General features: G+C 46.0%; 2 protein-coding genes across 3 annotated transcripts in view; both read right to left on the bottom strand.

Annotated features, from left to right (window-relative positions):
* Positions 1 to 425, bottom strand: part of LOC146190280 (putative helicase MOV-10) — a 118,080-nt gene extending 117,655 nt beyond the window's left edge. Inside the window, exon 1 of the mRNA XM_084599760.1 lies at positions 360 to 425. Coding sequence (XP_084455886.1) covers positions 360 to 425 — 66 coding nt within the window. The remainder of the gene's footprint in view (positions 1 to 359) is intronic.
* On the bottom strand, positions 90 to 21,891 carry LOC146190279 (ubinuclein-2-like). 2 transcript variants are annotated; one of them, XM_084600731.1, is made up of 5 exons: positions 21,235 to 21,891; positions 17,910 to 17,996; positions 15,318 to 15,428; positions 11,287 to 12,191; positions 90 to 1,651 (listed from the first exon to the last, which is right to left on the bottom strand). In XM_084600731.1, exons 1-5 carry the CDS (start codon positions 21,403 to 21,405, stop codon positions 748 to 750), a joined length of 2,178 nt encoding a protein of 725 aa, XP_084456857.1. In that variant the 5' UTR covers positions 21,406 to 21,891; the 3' UTR covers positions 90 to 747. The 2 variants fall into 2 exon arrangements, with proteins under 2 accessions (XP_084456857.1, XP_084456858.1); XM_084600732.1 differs by lacking the exon at positions 21,235 to 21,891 and adding an exon at positions 19,325 to 19,471.
* Between the last annotated feature and the right edge of the window lie 358 nt (positions 21,892 to 22,249).

Here is a 22,249-nt window from a genome sequence, read left to right as displayed (position 1 = left end):
CGGTTCATTCGCGCACTACTGCAGTCAAAGCTGTCAGCACATCTGGCAACCAATGGGAACCAATTATCACACAGAGAAGCCATTGAGACTTCGCTCACAGTACCTCATTTTATTTTACATTATATAAAACAAATCTTGCAACATTTTTTCCTTGCAACAAAACGGTCCCATGAAATATTTTATTAAATTTTGAACATATCACTACGGAATATATCATGCTCTTGTCAGGTCCTGCACAATCATAAAAAAAGCTAATACACTGAAATCCAAGCACTAAGCAAGATCCGACAGGACATCAGACATGGCACAAAACAGATGTGCCCTTGTGCCCTGTTCCTGACATGTAAAATAACACTGACCATTACTCTGCTCCATTCTTTAAATACACTGAGCACAAAAGGAGGCTTGATCTCTTGTGAACTCATGTGGCGTCTTCTAAGATTTTGTGAATTTTTCACAACGCAGAACCACTCTAAAAACCGTTAAACAACTTTACAACAGTCTGCAGCTTGCAGTAAGGCCTTGCCTCATGATCTCTGCAGCACAGAAGGTAGTCTTTTGCAGCACATTTGCAAGGAGTTTATAAGGAACTGTGAAGGCATGTTGGAAGGTACCGTCACAGCTTGCGAACCTCTCACTGGAGAGAGGCCAGGCTACCCGGAGGCCCTAATATGCTACCACAGTGATGGTTTGAGGCTTGTTCTCTGTGTTTGATGCCATGTGCAGGAATCCTTGTTGGGTGACTTCTCATGAGACATGGCCCTGGCCCTGACTGGCACCCTTGGACCCGTGGCTTTGGGACGGAAAGGGGTAAGGTCGTGGCTGCTGTGGATAGTTGCTGGCTGAGGGAGAAGGGTAGGATGGCCTCTGGCGCCAGTGCTGTGGCTGTGGCTGCTGGGCAACACTAAGGTGTGGACGTGGCCGCTCCGTAGTTGGGGCCGTTGCCGAAGTCCTGGGCAAGTAGCCAACAGGATAGGGGAAGCCCTTCATGCCTTCCAGTAAGTCTGCTTTGTAGTAAGGAGGCCCCCCTCGGCTGCTGGGAGGCTCCCCTTGCTCCAGGGTGCGCCTGAAGGCTTCCATGAAACCATACGAGGGGGTCAGCCGCAGCGCTGCACTCGAAGATGAAGTGCGAGGCAGCTGTTGCTGCTGAGCCTTGGGTGGACAGCTTGCTCCATCCAACTTGGAGCCAGTGTCCAAGTGGCGGGATGTGGTTGTTGGGGTGCTCGGCTCACCTCCCGAACTGGGGAAGTTGCCCAGGCTGGCAGTTATTATGCGATCGAGCATCTGTGAGGCCAGGGAGGCCTTCGGCGGACTGCTGTGAGGAGGCCGCCCATCCGTGGAGGGAGACCTTCCTGGTGACTGCAGAATGACAGAAGTTGGGACAGAAGTGGCCATGGGGGCTGGAGATGACACTATGGGTGGTGTTGGCATAGGCGTGGGTGTGGAGGATGGAGGTGGCGGAGGTGCAGCGGAGACAGGAGTAGGAGTTGGCGTAGAGGATGTGGGAGCAGTTGATGCTGATGGTGACGGTGATGAGGAAATGGTCACTGGCGTGGGCGGTGTACTGGGGCTTTCTCTGCCAGTGTCGATGTGGCCAGACATCTTTCGAAGAGCTGCACCAGGAAGGAGTGAGGGCTTCCGAGGCTTGGACCTGGAATACAAAAAAGTAAAGAAAGCATCTCGTAAGGCACCTCTGCAGTAGTATGTACACATGTTTGAGTTCAGGGCCAGAAGTGTACAGTTTTACAACGTTTACTGCTCCACCACTTTCATGTTATCGAACTGATCTCGCTGCTTACACAACTTGCAGCTAGATGCAAAATTGCGGTGCATACTGGTCTGCATTATATAGCACTGTAAAGTCTAGTGGATGGCCCTCATCCCAGTTCCTCAACTGCCATGCCAAATCCATTCCAAAATTGTCAGCGAAATGACACGACCAAATTTTGGTAAACAACCTGCAAGTTTTTACATGGACTGGGAGGATGGTGTCAATATGTTAGTGGCACTTATTTGTTGTGACTAATTTTGAAGCCAAAGTTGCTAGCTTAATCTCCATAACATATCTATACTCATGTATTCCTGATGGGAGGTCCCCAGACAGTCTTACTTTGGAACCTCCTACTGTACTAACGTTTTTATGTACTTATGATTGATTTGTATTTCGTTTTATTAAACCTTCAAATCATTCACTTGGACCAGGAGAATGCCTAAATGTTACTGAAAGCTGTTCCCGTGCACAGTAAATCATACTTTAACATTGGTTTTTGAACAGTGCAGCAAGGTACCTGTAATCTGCCATGCCACATACTGGAGTAAGCTATGAGCAGAACCCATGAGGTAAGAATACTCAGCACTCAATCTTCTGAAGCCATGTAATGGGTATCCAACATAGTCCCACATTACGAGCATTACTGCGTTCAAAATGACCTGCAACACTTAGTAGCATGGCCACAGCGCTTACCAAAATAAAGATGAGGCTGACAAGCAGAATGCTTGCAAAAAAACAAAAGGATTTTTCTCGTCCAGCACTCAGCGAGAACCCTTGCATCATTTGCTCTTGGCAGTACCAAAGTGCTCAATGCTGTCCAGGCATTATCAAATCACTGGCACATGCGTAACAATGTCTGTGTGGCAATGAAAGGCATATGGTGCAAATGATCATGTTCACTACCAAGGATGTTTATCACGCCAGCATGTTGATCCTGTGATAGTGCAAGTTGGGTGACATGGCAACGCATGTTTCACACACAGTGCGATTTCGCGTGCAAAAAGACAAGGCTTTCCAATTGTGCTGAGCAGATGTCACAAGGAATGCAGCTGACTGCTGAAGCCGCAGAATCCTTCCCCCTTTGATTTCAAATGGGCCGCTTGTAGACGCCACCGTGCATCCAACAAGCCATACGCTGTGGTGCTGAAAGTCGAATTCAGCTAAAGAGTACCCGCTAAGCCAACTCAACAGGCTTACTGTTTCTTCCAAACCTGTTTTTTTTTTTTTTAACTGCAATCGTAACACTTCCCTACTATAAATTAATTTTTTCACATGCGGTTTGCAGTTTGTTACAATATTCTTGGACACTTTGAAAAGTCACCAAGACAGGTTAAAGTTAATTCCCAAATCCAAATACCATTTACAGCTTCCTTACCTCATCAGAAATTATTTAATGGGGAGCTTTTAAATTACATTGGATGCCATCCACACTCATGCTTAAAAAGGTGCAAACAACAAAAACCAAGCGGGCAAAAAATGTGGACCTGTCCATGGAGCAAGAAAAACTGGGCAATATTTGAAGCAGGCCCTCAATATGTTAATGTACTCTGCAGCAGCTCATTATGCTTTCATTTTTGTTCTTCAATTGGCACAACACCAGGTTGCAAAATGAAGGGCATAAGATCTACATTAACTGTTACAACTGAAAAGCATTTGGATGGGCCACTAAAAGGCCATTATGAACATCTGTTCCCAGGAGCCTACCAGGAGCTTACAAGTTGGTGGACACAAAAGAAGAGACAGAGAAGCATGCGAAGAGCACAGGAGAGGAGGGTGCGAACGGCCTTCGTGTAAATGACTACATCTGACATAGCTGTGCTCTACTGAGGTGAGGGTCAGCACCATAAACTAACGGCAGAAATAAGCGACATGACACATATCACAGACAGGATGTCACAGGCAGCGGACAAATTACTAATGGGAAATCTCAAGTTGAAAATGGAAGATTTTTATGGGACAGCATCATAAGCCCCATAAGGAAGAATATGTACTGTTGGTCATATAATTCCACAGTGGAAGCAACGTCAGCAGACCGAAAGTGGCAAAAATATGCTTAATGCCTGTTAGTTGTGCTTGTGTTACCACCTTGTGGGATTCGGGCTTGCTGCGGCTGCCTTTTGCGCGGCCGCCGCCCGCTTCCCAGTTCTCCCCGTTCCCTTTCTCCCGCCTGAGGCGGCGGAGAGGGGCTCGAGCGACTTTTCACTGTCGTTCGGGCCACAGCTCCGCCCTGGCGTCCCAGTGGCTGTTCTCATTGGCGCCTTTTGGCGGGAACACGGCACCGCTTCGACAGCCGCGCTCGCGCGACGGTCCGAGCGGAGCCGAGAGAGAGACCCCTCCGAGACATCGCAAGGTGCGTACGCAACTGTTCTTGTCTGCCGGCCTTTGTCCGCGCAGACCAGTGTGTACTCGAGTTCGTCTGCTCCGGGTCTTACCTGAGAGCGAAGCTCGAGCCTGTCGATCGTGATCCAACGATCCGCGACAGGCGTACCTTGCGGTGGTTGCCCAATCTCTCTCAAAGGAACCCTTTGGTTACTGCGAGAGAGAGATCACAGCACGCCCTTGCGTGCTTGCGGCGCGCACTCCGTGTCACTTGTGCGCGCAGGGGAGCCTTGCTCCTCGCGCGCTCCCTTGACACGGTGACTGCGTGTGTGTGTATGTGCGTTTGTAAATATGCGTATGTGCGTTTGTAAATATGTGTGTGTGTGTGCGTGTGTGTGTGTGTGTGTGTGTGCCGCTGGAGGATGGCGTCCGGTGACTACAGCCCGGCACGAAGCGCGACATTTTCCGCTGTTGCCGTTCCTGCCATGTCTGTCAAATGGAGAAGTCGAGGGGTGGCAAGCCACCGGGCATGACGAAACCAACTGACAGTGTGCGTCCGTGGCAGATGGCCACCTGCGATTTCATGGGGCGTTTCCCCAGTAACAAGCAGGGGCTCATTGCTGGAGAATCCCCCTATGGGGAAAGCCAGCCGTGCCTACATCGCAGACCTGAAGGCCCATGCGTAACGGTCTGACGAGCTTGCGCTGGTGCCCATTGTCACCACAGGCAAGTACCAAGGCACAACCGATGCGGTGGAACGCAGCCGTGCCCCGCACCGGTACTAGGTGAGGCGACGTTCACCTGTGTGACTGATGCCGGACGACGGGCCTTTTCCGCAACCGAAGGCATACCGCCTCACCGAGCGAGCTTGCTCGTTCAACCCTACCCGGAAGCAAGGTTGGTCTCTACCTTTTCTAGCTCGCTCAGTTCCAGCCTTTGTATTTTATTTTGTTTTTGTGTCTCTTTTCCCATTTTTCGCTTTCTTCTGTTTCCAATCTTGCTTCTTATCTTGTAAATATTGTACAGGGAGTGCCTTCTTTTGTACAGCGCGTCTTCTCTCCTCTTTCTGCTTGAAATTGCGAGAGTTGCTCATTAGGCAGCTCCGACGCGTGGCCTTTCCGGTGTGTGTGGAAAGGAAGTTGGGGCCGTTTGGGGACGGGGAGCATGGACGATGCCCCTTTCACCCAAGGCCGCCGCGGTTGCGAAGGTGCTCGGGACAGGTTCGCCGCGGAAGGTCGGCATCACCCTTTGGTGTGTGAGTGGCTGTGCGTGTGCGTGCCTGGGCGTGGAGGCGACGACGTCGCGCCATGTGTGTTTGCCGGCGTGTGCGGAGCGCGGTGGAAAGGAAGCCCCGCGCGGTCTTCCCATGTGCGTCTTGGATCGCCACGGAGCCACGGACTTTCCACACCCGGGGCCCCTTCGGCGTGTTCGCTGTCCCTGCACCTAACCTGTACCACCACCGACCAAGATCGTTTGCAGCCAAGGGTGAACGTTGGCCACCCAGAAGTCAACGAGCGGTGAGTCACCGCAGGCTCCCTGAGCTGCACCGACGATCTTTGGGACTTCTGTACATAGTTGTGTTTGTACATAGTTGTTCTGTACATAGTTGTGTTCTGTACATGATTGTGTTCTGTACATAGTCGTTACTTAGCCTCCGCAACTTTGTACATTATTCTTCATGTCATCTTTATCATTTTTTTTTTTTGTGCGCCTTGCTAATGTTTGTCTTTCTTGAGTGTCTGTCTTTTCGAGATCTTTCTTGCTGGAACTGAAGTGTAGTTGACTTGTTGCGTGAGGATAGCATTCTTTTCTTCATGCTGGGGACCTGCCGCGTGCTTTCACTGATGGGTAGGAGGGCAATTAAGGAGAGGAGGATGTGGGATTCGGGCTTGCTGCGGCTGCCTTTTGCGCGGCCATCGCCCGCTTCCCAGTTCTCCCCGTTCCCTTTCTCCCGCCTGAGGCGGCGGAGAGGGGCTCGAGCGACTTTTCACTGTCGTTCGGGCCACAGCTCCGCCCTGGCGTCCCAGTGGCTGTTCTCATTGCCGCCTTTTGGCGGGAACACGGCACCGCTTCGACAGCCGCGCTCGCGCGACGGTCCGAGCGGAGCCGAGAGAGAGACTCCTCCGAGACATCGTAAGGTGCGTACGCTACTGTTCTTGTCTGCCGGCCTTTGTCCGCGCAGACCAGTGTGTACTCGAGTTCGTCTGCTCCGGGTCTTACCTGAGAGCGAAGCTCGAGCCTGTCGATCGTGATCCAACGATCCGCGACAGGCGTACCTTGCGGTGGTTGCCCAATCTCTCTCAAAGGAACCCTTTGGTTACTGCGAGAGAGAGATCACAGCACGCCCTTGCGTGCTTGCGGCGCGCACTCCGTGTCACTTCGTGCGCGCAGGGGAGCCTAGCTCCTCGCGCGCTCCCTTGACACGGTGACTGCGTATGTGTGTGTATGTGCGTTTGTAAATATGCGTATGTGTGTGCGTGTGTGTGTGCCGCTGGAGGATGGCGTTTCAATAAACGTCTCCTTTGTGAACTTGGAGGTTTGTGTCCTTGCAGCGCAGTGCTCTCCTTCCTTTGGAGGTTGAGTGCGCGCTGCAGTGTTTCAGTGTGCGCATGGTGACGGCTGATCGGGGCTTCGGCTCGCGCGACGCTCGAACCCGCGGTGGTTGGTGGCCTATGACCACGTAGAAACCACAACCTTTAGGTACCTTTGGGGAAGCATCTAACCATCAGCAAGACAACCCGAAGAGATGTCCTGTTGTGTGCAGACACATGTACGGGGGCCTGCAAGCACAACCGTGAAAGAATGGCACAAAGCTGCATAGGCAGCTTCTAATGCTATTGCACTGTAAACATGATGCAGCTAGGCGTCCCTGTTTTCTTTTCCTAGTGTTCGATTAAAACTTGTGACATCATGATAACATGGCCTCTGTAACTGCTGGTTGGAAGTGGTCTAACCATGCATAATTGCTAACAAATAATTAGTCATCACAAGAGAGAACAGCATGTGGCTAGTGATACCTGTTATTTTTTACGTCCTTCCAGTTTATAAATACTCATCCCCCAGCACAACTAAGCTTGCTGCCAATGGAAAGAGGCCATCAATCAATGTCGGCCAGCTTCAATTTGTCCTCAGCACTCCTTTAAATCATAGGACATCAATTCATGCACAAAATGTATAGCGGGTTTTTTTTTTTTTTTTCTCCTTGCATTATACCTTCCTGCCCCTCTCCCCTTACAAGCATCTTGACAGAGACAAAGTGGCATGAGGCTGTGGCCGTACGCTGATAACTGAAATCTCCAATGCAGATTAATTAAAAATGGGCAACAAATAACTTGCTTATATAAGGGTACACAGGTGAGGGCCTGATTAATGTCAACTGTCTACAGAAATATTCATTTTGATGCTTGATTTGCAAAGAAGTGTTCTGCAACTCAGAAACTTTCCACAAATTCTGAAATAGTATTCTGAGGAATAATATGCTTTGACACCTTACAACCAAATTTTACTTATATATTTTTATTCCTCCCTTCAGAAGATGGGTGACTGCTCTTCAATGATTTGTTACACAAATGACCCTGGATGAGCCAATACAGTCGTGCCCCGTTAATATGACCCCCGTTAATATGGACGACTTGAATTATGGACAGTTTTTCTGGAGACGAAACCTTTTCAATGTATTTATGTCTCGTTAATATAGAAACTCGCTGTCTGGACAATGAAGAATGCACACGGCCCACTTGGGCCCATGTATTTTTGTCTCGTTAATATGGACAGTGCTTGAAAACAAGCAGAGGAGTCCGAACGCAAGTTAAAGAAGGGCGCGCCGCCCGCGAACCTACGCGACAGCCGATACGGCGGGGTGCCTAAACGAGTCATGTGGGCTTGGAAAGAACCAAAGCGGGCGTGTCGCCGTTTTAGGGAGAGGGGGCGCAAGAGCGTAAAGGAACGTACACAGCAAACCGAGGGTCAGCAAAAGAAAGACCCCGAAAGGGGGAAACCAGGAGATTTCTGGGTGCAGCGGAAGTGCCGCCGCAGTCGGGAAAACGGCAACACGGGGTTGCAATAAATTCTGCTGGTGAACACAGGCCAGTAAGAAAGAAATGACAGGAAGAAAGACGAGTGCCTACAGGGGCGGTGGGAACTGAAGTTTTCTTTCCTAAAGCACACTGTGTATTCCATGAAGCCGTTAACGCTTTTCAGTGAGAGTTAAGACACACTCACAAAGTAAAGCGACAAAAGAAAGGCGACGTATATGAAACGCAACCGGGACAGTCCCTCTCATGCTCCTGGTTTTTGTCCCTGTTGCGCTGCCGAACTGCCTTATTTTGCACACGAGGCGGTCCGCATGTCGGCTTCGCTTTGAGTCAACGATGCAGCCTTGACAAGGTCTGAGCTCTTCGTAGTCGGCTAGCCATCGTTCTTAACTGTACTTCAGCTTGCAGTGTTTGTTTTATAGGAACACATAAAAACGGCGCCAAGAAGATGGGATGCTCGATAGCCCTCTGCATAGCAGCTTGCCAATTTGACTATCTTGCTTCCTCACGGAAACAGTAAAAGGCAAAAAAAGAAAAAATCAGAAGTATGGAAAGGCAGAAAGGTTAACTAGGCAAAAAAGTGCAAAGCATCAGGAGCCCATAACCCTCAACTTGATTCTGGCTTTTGGCATGGCGGGAGTTAAACGCAAAAGAACAGAGCTGAACGTAGGCGCGAAGAAATCTGTGAATACAAGCGGCAAAAGCCATCTCAGTCAATCCAAGCCGTGAGGGATTAGTATCGACAGCTCAGCTGTTTCCTCGCCTCAGGAGAATCTCAAGCAGCTATTTAGCGGCTACTTTGCTCAGTGACGAGGCCATTTTGGAAGTGGCAGTGAGTAGAGGATCGGATGCTGATTCATCGGCCAGTAAGGAGTTCGTGCCCGAAAGTTCGACCAACACAAAGCCCACCATCAGGGGTGTCATGGTACGCGAGTCGCTTCAGACTGCACTACAATGGACAATGCACTCAAAATTGCCGGTGTTCCGTGAAATTTTGAGTCCAGTGCACACCGTTATGTACAAAAGCAGTCATTAATTAAAATTCTTTTTTCTCAATAAAATCCTTTTTGTTTTTATTCATGACTCGTTATTATGGATGACTCGCTTTATGGAAAGTTTTGGTCGGAAACCAAAGTGTCCATATTAACGAGGCATGACTGTATACTTCTCAAAACCATGGCACTGTGCATTTCATCCAACACTTTGAGACATTCTGACTGATTTTGTCTGTTCGGAAGCTAAAGACCCTGAACTGATACCAATAGGTCTGCGAAAACGTAGTCCTATTTCCACAAACAACTTAAGCCAACATTAAGACAGCTGCCATGACAGTGGACCAGGACCACTATGACAGTTTGTACATATGTCCAATTCACTTATCACCATCTGCTCCGACGCTCGATCAGAAGCTGTGTGGCCCACGATCACAATGAACAATTCCCCACGCTATAAGGCGAATTGCATACACCTGCATACACAATGAACTCGCAGCTTTTTTTCAGTGTGTGCTCCAATTTTGTTTCAGGCGAGTTTAGCATCCCTCACGTTGCAAACAAGATGCTTTATAATGCTAACTAGTGAATGCAGCGAATAATTTTTTTTTCTAAACAGTGAGCATGGTATATTATATTGTGAACTATTTTTGTGCAGGCAGATTTTGTCACCAGTACTAATGTCAAGCTTTTTTCTTTTTTCTGGCTTTCTAGCATCATATGACTTCACCCCCCATCCCAAATCTCTCTCTCTCTCTCTCTCTCTCTCTCTCTCTCTCACACACACACACACACACACACACACACACACACACACACACACACACACACACACACACACACACACACACACACACACATTATTTTGAAGTCCTTGGGGTATTAATTTCACAAATCATTTTTTTTTTATTGTTGCAGCTTTCACCATTATACCCATTAATAAAAAATTTAGTACAATCATGTAAAAATTTATTCATGGGTTCACTCCATTGGGAAGCTAACAAACTGTCTTTTTTAAAGGATAGAAATTCAGTTTAGGCAGAAAAATATTCGATTAACAGCGATAAACGACACTGGTAAGGGCTAAAGACAGCACTGCATGCTACTGTCTTTGCTTAAAGTTTTTTCTCTTTCAAAGTACTATTCCACATAAGTAGTGCAACTTGTGTTTGCTCACTGCTTTCTAATAGGCTCTAACAGGCATGCATTCTTTTCTATCTTTTACACAATGTCAGCAATACCTACAAAACACTTTTCAAACTTCCATTTATGCCTCAGATCTTCCTTTGGTGACCAAACTGACAACTTCATTTTAACACACCACAGGCCTGATTGGCTTTATCCTCACAATTTAATGTGTTCAGGAAACTCCCCCTATGCAACAGTAGACTTTAAAGGAATTATTTTTAATAGCATCAACCAAAGCACAGGAATTTTGCACAGGCAAGCAAGCATCCAGGTTTCTCATGCTTTCACAGCCAAGAAAAACTTGTCCATGGACCAGCAGCTCAGCATCAATGGTGTTAATTCAGCTGTAGCTTCTCTGCACAGTTTCACTCTGTTGCCATTCGGCTGCACTCAGGTGAAGTTTTAATGGTAACTACTTCCTTGTTACTCCTACAATGTTGCAAGACTTACCAGTATTTGCCTTGCACTGTTGCAGACACACCTGCTTGCTATTCTGTAATTCTTAAAATAGTACTCACTGCTTTATTCCTCTGTCATTTTTCTCCATAGCTTAATGCCACAAGCCTAACCCTTTTCAGTCATTATTCCAACTCTTGGGAACAGCTGCAGTGCTCCTTTCTGATTCGGCCTTCTGCAGCTTGCTTGGCATTTGAATGTCCCACAACCTTTTTCTTTTTGCTCAACAAGGTAGGGTGGGTATAGTGGAAATCAATGTTTTACATCGTGTTCCTACAAAATATTGATCTTAATTTGTTGTTGACATATGCTCTGAGCAGAAAAGCCACACTGTCAGTGAGTGTCAGACTGGAAAAGGTTAGGGAAAGAAACTACCTGCAGGAGGCTGCTACAAAGACTTTATTTCACAAACAGCAGCAAGGATAAACAAGAATAAAATAATGCAGTAAAAGAAGCGAAAGCATGGTTTTTCCCCTCTAAAAAAAAAAAAAACCAGCCCTGCTCCAGCTGAGCAAAAAGCACTCACGTGAGATGGCCGTGGACCTGCCGGCTCTCACGGAAGAGGGTCTTGGCACTCACAGGACTACTTGCAGGCCACAATGGGCACACCTCTGTGTCCAGAAAGCGGCGCAGGTACTCTTCCGCCGATTGAGTGCGGATCTTGGAAAGCTCGTAGCAGCGCAGTTTTATTCGCACCACATCACACAAAGCCTCACGAAGGCGGCTGTGCCCAAGGCCTTCTCCAGCGTCCAGAGCTTCCTTCAGCCTCCGCAAGGGCTCACCGAGTCTCCCGTCTTCCTGGTCAAGCCGCAGCTTCTTGGCTCGTTTGAGCAGGGTTTCCTTGGTGCACGGCAGGAAGGAGGCCAGGTGTGCAAACACTAGCTGGCGCTGTCCCGGCCCCAATTCACGCGCCCTCAGTTCCACACTCAGCAGCAGCTGGTTCACATGGCCCCGAAAGAACTTGCATTTGCCCTCAGTTGACCGCAGCGCCGCAGCGTGCTTCAGGCGTCGCACCTCGGCCTCCAGTTCGGCTGGAAGGTTGTCGGGGAGGCGTGGGCAGTGGACATCGCTTGAGACTGGTCCAACCGGATCATCCCCTGCACTTCCCCCCCCACTGCTACTACTGCTGGCACCACCACTGGCAGCCTCTTCGTCGATGACAGCTGCACCACCTCCACGAACTACAGACTCGATGGCTTCAACAATGGCACTGCTTGCCGTAAGCGAATCGCGAAGCCTTGGACGGCCCCTAGGCCTGGGGCCCCGCCGTGCCCCTCCTTCTCGAGGACCCCGCTTAACTGGTCGTGGCCGGGTCTCTCCCTGGAAGTCTTCAGAGTCAGAACCGGACGGTGTTCGGAATTCAAGCTCTCCCGTGTTGATGTAGAAGCCTCCGTGCTTGGTCGTCAGCGTCGATGGAACAAGCTCGTCGTACTGCCGGAAAGGAAAGCAATGACGCAGAAAAAAAAAAAGTCTGAAGGATGTCACCAGACATTCTGCCATCTGGGCAATGAACTGCATACAAGTCCCGAGACTCAAGCAGGGGTGCAAGCAGGCTTAATCATTCTGGAGCACCTCAGGGAGCAGTAATAAAGTCATTTTGAAGCAGCTTTGGAACAATAAAATTAGAGTTTCGGAGCAATTACGTCTTGGAGCATGTATATAGGCTCAAACACTTTTAATAATAGCAATTTCCACTTCCTTAATTTCCACTTCCTTACTTGACTAGCAGCACATGGAATGCTTGCTTCTACACTTCATAGCTGAACATCATGGAATGCTTGCTTTTACACTTCATAATTGAACACCAGTTAACTGAAAGATTCAAAGGTGGAGTTTACCATTCTTACGTGCTCAAGCACTGACTTTAATTGAAGTTCACATCAATGAACGGTAGATTTCTGCTTTATATCTTGTGCATATTTTCTTTGATCCTACGCCTGTGCTGATAAATTTCTGGGCAGTGGTCAGTAACACCTTCAGAAAGTATAGATGGCACTCAAGCGTAGCCTCTTCCTCCTTCAGGTTCATTACTTCACGACCTTTTGCCAGTGGCTGCTCACATTACTGCTTGAGCTACGCTGGAACTTCTTTAGTTTCAACATGCTGGCTATAGGCCCTGCATGGCTCTCCAACTCTCTTGAGAACCCATTTAGTAATTGGCACCTAAGCAGCGTCGCCCCCAGAAGAGTTCCAAGCATGCTTTTGTCTGGCGTAGGCATGACAGCTCAATGGTGAAGCAGCTGCTTGTTTTCACAGCAGAACCAATAGAAACAACTTTTACAGTTCTTTGCAGCTGGACAAGTTTCCCAATGCCTCATAATAGCTTGTGGTATCTGCTTCACTCGCTGCTCTCATTTCCCCCACCACCGGTGATTCAAAATGCTGGGAGAAGGTGCTATATCAAGTGAACATTTTTTTGCAATAAATTCCCTCTAATTGCTTGTGGCTCACTTTAAATTTACTTATGAGCAAACATTATGCTGCATGCATCTCTAGTTTATTAATATCTTATATATGTATTACAGTCAGCATGAGATGCATTACAACTCTGTACTGGTGTGCCGCCACCAGTGTGCTACCAACGTTTTGACTACAGCAGCCCTCATACCATGTATATGCAACTCACAACAGGGCATCACCCGGCTGCACTTCTCACGTCACTCAATCGAATTGCCTCAGATCGCATTTTTTTGCAGTAAATACCATTAATAGCCCACTGCGCGGCAAAACTGTGCTCCACTAAATTTGATGGCAAAACACTAAGGCACACTATGGAGCACTTTTGGAGCAATATTGCATTTTGGAGCTGGATGGAGCTGGGAAAGCAGTTTGGGGCAGAATGGAGCAAATGGAGCAGCACTTCCACCCCAGGCCATATATTCCTTTGTGATCCCAATAATTTCCCAGGCATGCAATTGATCCAAGACAATGCGCAATTTCTACAAGCCCTGCCTGCGATAGTAACACAAAAGATACATGATCACTTGAGAGACAGATGTGTGCATGTATGTGCCCATGCACATGTGTCAGTGCTGTTCTATGAATGGAATTACAGAAACACTAGTATGCCAAGAAGCCTCAAAAAGCAGCCAACATCAGAAATCAATAAGCGCTTTTTTCAACACTGCTTTGCCCTCTACAATATCCTGAATAAACACTGCTTAGTTCTTTATACATTTGTTGCTTCTCTGTCCTCACAATATCACACCTTTCCAAAAATGTACCTAGCACATTATACTTTGGCCAATATGACTTGGAACAGTGTGCATCCAGAATTTAAAAACTAAGTAATGACTATCTGAAATAACAATAGCCCTAAAACCCATTAAACCACACCCTTTACAGTGACCAATGTTGGCCAAGGTTGGTCAAACTCCGAAGAAAAATATGCTGCAAAATTCACACAGTAACTCTTTCAAACTACATGCAGCAAATGTTCAAATCACCAAATCAAGTAGAAAAAGCTCGGCAATTATGCTTCTTTATGCTAAACAATTTTGTAAGGCGCAAACCGCCATTTACACTTACATGAACGCAGGTAACATTTCACTAAAAATCCTACAAGAATGCTTGCCTGACACCAAAACGCAAGTTTTAACACATCTACTCTATAAACATCCAGCCTCATACAGGGTAACGCCAATAAACCTAACCCCACTTGAAGCAACCGTCGCCTTGTGTTACAGTTAGTATCATTCATAATCAATGACAAGGATTTGCTTGAGCTGTCATCAGGATGCATTAACAAGCTTGCTTCACTCTGTGCCATGCAAACACCCCATGCTAACACACTTAAATATGTGTGGGCAGTAAAACAAACACAATAAAGATATGTCAGTACTAGTGCTTCGAAATAAGTGCCATTATATCTGCATGGTTAAATTACATTTGCAGTACCCACATTAGCCCCCCAAATTTAAAAAAGACAACTGTCTTCTAGTAGCCCAAGCTGCTTGCGACATTTGACAGCAAAATGAAGTGGTAGCTTCTGCACTTGTCAGGAAAACCTTTCAGAAAAGACCGTATTTAACAACAAAGCAATGGTTCCTCTTGTTGACTTCCAAAAATCATTAAAAAATTGCAGGTCCCCTTAATCTTAGTAACTCCCAGTACCACAATACTTAATAGCTCTGTTTTACACCAAAGCAAGATACAGCTAGAGGTGCATCTGATCATGAAATCGTCATTGGCAACAAACATTTGCGTAATGTACTATATTCACTTAGCATTTATTCCAAGCTGTTCTTTTCTTAAAAGAATTATGTTGCTTGCTAAGAACGTATATAGTACATGTATGCTTTTGGTCAAAATTTTCTGAGACACAATTGTAACAAACGAACATCACTTCATCACCATTGCTAACGACGGCGTCAAAGAGATTATGCGCAACCTACTATTGCATGATTTAAACAGTGCATTATCAGACGTTCAGCAACTGTGCTACAGTTGTAAATAAGTTATCTTTTTCTTTTTTTTCAATAAACCTATGACTGAGACCCTGAACTGCCCACAGGAATAGCTGTGTTAATACCAACGCTTCCTTTCACAAATACTCACCGCCTCTCCGTTATCAATAAAGGGGTCCGTCTCATCGTACCCCATTCCACGATCAACGTAGTCCTCCCAGGCAATTCTATCCTTGCGCCTCTTTTTTCCAGGTTTTGATCCCTGTAGTAAAAAAACATCTTCAGCAGAAGTTGTTAACTACAAAGTGCAAATGAACTCTCACAACCAGCATTGTTCTTCTTCCCAGTACACAGCACCTTACTTCAAAACTGATGTGAAACCTTTATTTATATTCATCTGTCCTCCAAAGGCTGACTTCAAATAAGCAACAGCAAAACTCCTTTACACTGAATGACTGGGAAGTGTTGTTGATCAAAAACATCCAAAGCACCTGCTACATTTAAAAATTTAACAACACTCCCAAAAACGTTCTTACCCCAACTTATTAAATCTGCTTGCAGGGACAGATGCTGCCACTTCCAACAGCGTTTTCTAGAAGAAAACTTTACAGAAAAGTTAGGTTTGGTTAGATTTATAGAGTTTAACATCCCAAAACAGCTCGCGACACTGTAATGGCAGGCCCTGGAAATTTCGACCACATGGGGTTCTTTACCGCGCACTGGTATCGCACAGCACACGAGCACCTAGCTTTTCACGTCCATCAAAAAACGCCCGCCGAGGCTGTGATGTGGTTTGGTTTGGTTTGTAGGGTTCAACATCCCAAAGCAACCCAGGCTATTAGAGACGCCGTAGAGGAGGACTAAGGAAATTTTGACCACCTGTGGTTCTTTAACGTGCACAGCACACAGACACCCCTCCATTTCGCCTCCATCGAAATGCAGCTGCCGGCGGTCGGGTTCGAGCCCGGGTACTCTGGCACAGTAGTTGGGAATCTTAACCACTATGCCACTAGAGCGGTGCGGCTGTAATTCGATCCCACATCCTTGGGCACAGCAGTCGGGTGCCTTAACAATTGTACCATGCCAGCGGGCTTTACGGAAAAAGTGTGCATGTGAGATTTCCTCTGGAATTGATGGCAATGTTTACATTTCATGGTTTCCATGTTCCCATGCAACCGACACATATACTAGTAGTACTTTATTCAAACAATAAGGTCTTGGATGAAGGAGCAAAATACAGCTGTACCATGCCGTATGACAAGCACTGCTGCTGCTTCAACCAAAAAAGAGCAAAAGGTTGCCAAGTGTCTCATTTCAAGTCAGCTATAAATGACTAAATATTAATGTCCCATTTCTTCACAGCTTTTCTAAACACTATACTTAGTTGGTCTAGGCTAAGCTTTGCCCTCTACAACATGACAATTTATCGCATGCCAAGTTGCATGTAACGCATCAAAAATCCTTTATTAATAATGATAAATTTTCTTCACTTTATACTGTGCCAATTGCTTTTTGAAAGAGGTAAGATTTTCTCTAATCTGACTATGTAATTGAGAAATTGATTACCAGTAATCTGTTACATTTTTTTTCTAAAACAAACAGTAATTAATGTAAGCCTTGCAGAACCAGAAATTATAGCAAACAGTGGTTCTAATGCAAAAGCGCACCTTTCTGACATAGCGACAATAGTCAAGCTGCAGAGAAGCTGTGGGGAGAAGCACACCTTGGAATGACAGTTCGAGGGGGACTGCACCTCTCACATTTTATCATGACCAAATGGAATTATGTGTTTCCTCAGAGTGCAAACAGTAACGAGGCATGAAACATCATTTAAGAGAATTCTATACTACTTGAAAGCTTTTCTCAGAGAGCCGGAATGCACCTTCCATTCCTCTTAAAACATAAAACATTGGCAAGACTATTTATATAAGCGCAATTCTAACATAACTCAGCATTTTAAACGTGGCAAAGCAATAGCAAAAAATAATTTCTTTAAGAATTTTTTTACCAGTGAGAAAGCAAAGCAACCACAAAGTGAGCATCAAGTCAGGCAACACCTCCTCTAAGCAAACTATTCGGCTTTAGACTTGCAAGTGGAGAGGCAGCCTCGGAGGATGCGGTCGAGGCTACGAAGAGACGGTTGGAGTTTTGGTGGCGAGCAGCATGGACCAACATCCCTGTGACGCGGCCGCAACTACAGCGATTTTTTGTGCGCTTTTCTTTTTTTTTTTTGGCCACGCTTTTAACTTTACGAAGCTAAACCGGCGACCCACTATAAAGAGTATCACCATCACCATTGGCAGAGTGACATGGTTACAGGTGCTCAGCCTTATTAAAAAAAAAAAAAAAAAAAAAAAAAAGAGAAAGAAAAAAAAAATAGAGAGAAGAAGCCATCACTGAGTATAGTACCTACACAGCTGTGTATGGTTAAAAAAAATCTAATAACAAAGCAACAGTTAATAATTCTGTTCAGTTGTTCTTTAGGGGCTTTAAATGACCAATAAATTGAGTTATACTTCGAACAACTTAGTCCTAATTGGTTGTTTTGTAACAAGTACCAGACACACTTTCTGCTAACTAGAGCCTTCCCATGTGTTTTCCTGTACTCGTTTTTCGCCTGCAATCTGTTGTCTGCCACTTCAGGTAGCACACTACACATGCTTGTCTAATGCATAGAAGTAGGTCAGTCCCACTTTCAGTCAAGAGATACGCTGACACATGCCTTTACATTTAAGTAACTCACATATTTTTCTTCAAACTTGCGTGCAATCTCTCGTATGTTTTCCTCCTCGTTGTCCTCAAATGGATCATCCTTGTCAGCATCAGCAGGCTGAGAAAGAATGCAGCTATTAGATTTCAGTGCATGAAACAAAGTGCTCAAAGCTGTTCATTAAGACTACTTCAATACAGAATCACAAATTATTGCAAAAAATCCCCTTGTTTACTGAACTTCTCTACAAAAGTCATAAAAATAATATATGCAAAATGAGGTGGACTATTTTAAGAACAGTTTGCAAAATCAATCAGGCCTGATTATTCAGGCAACAAAGAAGGATGGAACAATCAAACCACAAAAATACAAGACAAGAAACTTGAACAGTTCAATAAGCAAAATCAATATTAATTGTACATATAGTTCACTTAAATATACACACATTAAAAAATTGTGTACATGGAATTTACTATTGTACTTAATACTAGCCATAATGTCAGACAGAGCCGACTTAACAACAAATCAAAGTGCACTTACACCATGATAAAGTGCACTAGTTTAACCAGGCATTGTTGGAACCACTGCATCAGGAAAGGAACTTCTACTACTATGTTGCAGTGTATACCAGGTAATAAAGACAATACAAACTTTTGATATAATATTAATGGAGACATTACAATTTCAGAATCCTTAACTTTGCTTTGGATTAGAAGTTAGAGCTGTTTCAATTACAAAAACTTGTAAAGATTTCTTATGCTTTTTAGTGTCCCGGGGGTCAGTTCAAAGCTAAGTTTTTTCATTTGTTTTCCATAAACGGTAAAAAAAGAATTTGTTGATATCATCTGAAGTGGGTTAACAGCTATTAGTTTTGCTAAATTTGATGCCGTATGTGGGGTTTAACGTCGCAAGGATCCACGTAGGCAATGATCGCCGAAATGGAGGGCCCCAGATTATTTTCTTCCATTGCGGGTTCTTTAAGCATCGAACAGCATACGGATGGATTTTTGCATAGGGCCTGCATCGAAATGCGGCTGCCGCGGTCAGGACTCGATCCCGCGACCTTCGAGTCAAGTGAGCGAGCACCAAAGCTACAAAGCCACTGTAATAAATAACATCCGTCCGTCCGTCCATCCATCCATCCATGACCAGTGTCGCCCATTCACATATCTTCAAATAATCTTCCAAGCAACCATATATACACACCCTCGTATGAGGTCATAGCAGCAATGGATAAAATGCTCGTGGTTAATGTGCACAACCAGCGATACGAAGACCGTGTGCTTTTAAACTATTTGTCAGTAACGGCGAAAATCTTTAAAAAATATCGTATATGAAATCGGAAAGACGAAATCTTTGATAATTTAAGTTTTGTAATCCAGCCTGCTTTGTTGTGAGCAATAGTTACGCATAAAAAAAAAAAAAGAAGTGCAATATGCAATAAATACCTTTTTTCGCTTGCACAGTCACAGTCACTATGTCAAAGTAAAACAGGGGTCAAAAACGACTGGCAGTGTTTTCATTAAAACGAACACAAGAGCCGAGACAAGACGTAATTATTCAACACCGCTTCATGTGGCCACTCTGACAGCAACCCATGGACAACCGCTCGTAAAAAACAGGCGTTTATCCTTTTACACACGCTCGCATTTTCCCTCAAGCAATAGCCCTTTTATGGGAATGAGGGTGTTCGATAATTTTGCGAAAAAAAAAAAAAAAGGAAAAGAAAGAAAGAAAAAGAAACGGCAGCATTGATTACGCAAACAGAAAAAAGAAAAAAAAAAGCGGTTGGAGGGGGAAAGGGGGGGAGGGGAGGAGGCAAAACGGCGAACCCCTACCGCGATTTCCTTTCAAACAAAATCAATGAACTAAAAACGTTCGTACGATGTGTTACGAAATTTACTACAAACGCAGCTGCTGATAACTGACGATTGCAATGGCTCATCAGACGACAGCATTGCAGCGATAAAGTTCCCTAATTCAAGAAAAGCAACTGCGCGCCATAAGCGGGCCGAAGAGCCCTGGAAGCAGGGGGGGGGGGGGGGGGGGGGGGGGGGGGGGAGAGGCGGTGGATGTGCCAGCCCATTCCCCATGCATATATTTAATCTCCCGTAACTATGTCACTGATAGGCAGGTGAAGACAGTTTTCCTGCCACAGCAGCGCTACGACAAAGACGTTACTTACCAACGCATAAAAGCAAATGAATTGCATTCTAGGCGCTTTTTCTCTGAAGTTGCCCTTAATCTCGCGCATCAATGCCCTTACAGAAAACAGCCAAAGATCAGAACAACAGGATACTTACTTGACAGGCAAAGCGCAACTGTCACTAAAAAGCGAACATGCCTGGGTGCAATACTTAACACGCTAAAGCAGAAACAGGCGATAAGTGAAGAAAAAAAAAAGTTTCAATGCGATACCATTACACAAATCGATATACAAGCTCTCATTTCGCCGGTATCAATGAGAGAGAATCAATGCTCACGAGTACTACATCATACTTTCAGATCAAGAAAACTGACAGCGGAGCTGTTTAAACGAAAAAAAAAAAAAAGTTATGATCCAATAAAACACCTCAACAGCACGACAAAAATTATTCCTTCGACCTACTTTTAAAGCAAAAAAGTTAACTATATACAAGCGAAAAGTCACCGCAGGTCGTCGCAGCTTTCAAAGAACACGAGCATACGCTCACACTGAAGTGTCATCGCTGATTGACACGAGTACGAGAACGGAACGATTTGCACAGAATTAAAAGCCTAATAAGTGTATCCGCTTTCTGCGTAACGTTTACCGTCACGTCAAAAGAGCAATCGGCACAGCCTCCGGATGTAATCTATAAGCGCATTACGGCTGACAATAAAGACGGCAAAAGAAGAAGAAAAAAAAAAGGAAAATGCACGACAAGTATCAGACCTTTGCAGTGACCTACAGCAAATCACGCCACGATGCCCACAGCCTTGACAAGTCGAGTACTGGTTAAGGTCGCGTCCAGACCAAATTCATTCGCTCAAATCAAAATCATGGGTGGCGCCCGTAAACAACGGCGGCGTGCAAACGAAAATCTCCGCAAACAAAAGTGGCAAGCGGGGCAATTGGGCGAACGTAACCCAGTTCTATTTCCGTGGAGCCGTCACGTAACGTCCTCACCAACACACACCGCGCGACATATTGTTTTGTCCGCCCGTACCCTTCCCACCCAGAGGTTTACATGGTACTGCAAAGCCAGAGTGCCAGACCAAAGGGCAACGAGGGTATCACAGTAGAAAGAAAAGCTTGGCCACAAACGGCCACGTCTTGTTCTAGGACACACTGCGAGCTACCTCGAACTTGCGAGCAAGAGAAAAAGCTCAGCCTCACCCGTGTGGATTTCAACAGGTCACTGTAGGAGTACTCGGGGCATGAGTCGGCCTCCTGGCCACACGACACTAGCGAGAGCTGGAAGCGTCTCGTCGGGCACACCTCGGCACGTTTCTGTTTGGCTGGTGCTTGATGGGCCGTCTCGAGCTTGATGCGCCTCGGTTCAGCCATCGCAGTATCACATGAGTCGCTCCGAGCGGCCCCGGGAACTGATCAGCTCCCGCCTGCGGTGCCCGTATCAAAGCACGCTGCGAACATCGCACAGCGCCATTTTAGATCACCGGTTTCCTATCCAGTCTCCTACGCGCCCGTCTCGGTGGCGACGACTAATCGCTATGGGACATGCTCCTTCTGCTGGACGCTCTCCGCAACCGATGGTCATGACGCGCTGGTTGGCACTTTCGCACGCACACGAGCGACAGTAGTCAATGCAGTAGGCATGGCAGAGGCTTGGGAAGAAATCCTTGGCCGTCTCGAAGGGATCTTGGCTGATTTTGTCGACTTGCCTTGATTGCTACTGAACCAACTCAACTTTACGCCTGAGCGCAGTGTTTACAGCGTTTGCGCGGTTTTTCGGTCCGCGGGCCGCACAAATCTCTTGTTGTGGTTGTTGGGTAACGAGCAACGAGCACCGCTTTTGGCGCTCATGTCGAAAGTGATGGAAAGTGGGCGTGTCGTGCATAGCCTAGCGTGCTTTAGTTTTATAAAGCGTCCCCTGTTCATCGTTATTTATTTTTTTATAAAAGTTTGAAGACAAAATATTATGTGTAGTCAAGAAAAATGCTTTTTGTGTCCTTATAACCAATACGCGCTAAATGTCAGATAATGTCGAACGTAATTAAGAACGTTTCGTTGTTTTCTACGCTTCACTGGAGCCACAGTAAGTATGATGCATGGTAGAATTATGCGCATGATGAGCCACAGTCATAAGTATCGTAAGCAAAATGGTACGACTTGCTGCATCGCTTTGGATGACGGGTCCTCTAGCGGTCAACTTACTTTTTACCGCCAAAAT

This window comes from Amblyomma maculatum, chromosome 4 (assembly GCF_055883805.1).
Source record: "Amblyomma maculatum isolate TAMU_Amacu chromosome 4, ASM5588380v1, whole genome shotgun sequence".
In the NCBI taxonomy this organism is placed as follows: domain Eukaryota; kingdom Metazoa; phylum Arthropoda; class Arachnida; order Ixodida; family Ixodidae; genus Amblyomma; species Amblyomma maculatum.
The sequence above is the reverse complement of the archived record's forward strand: the minus strand, read 5'-3'. Positions and strand labels throughout refer to the sequence as shown.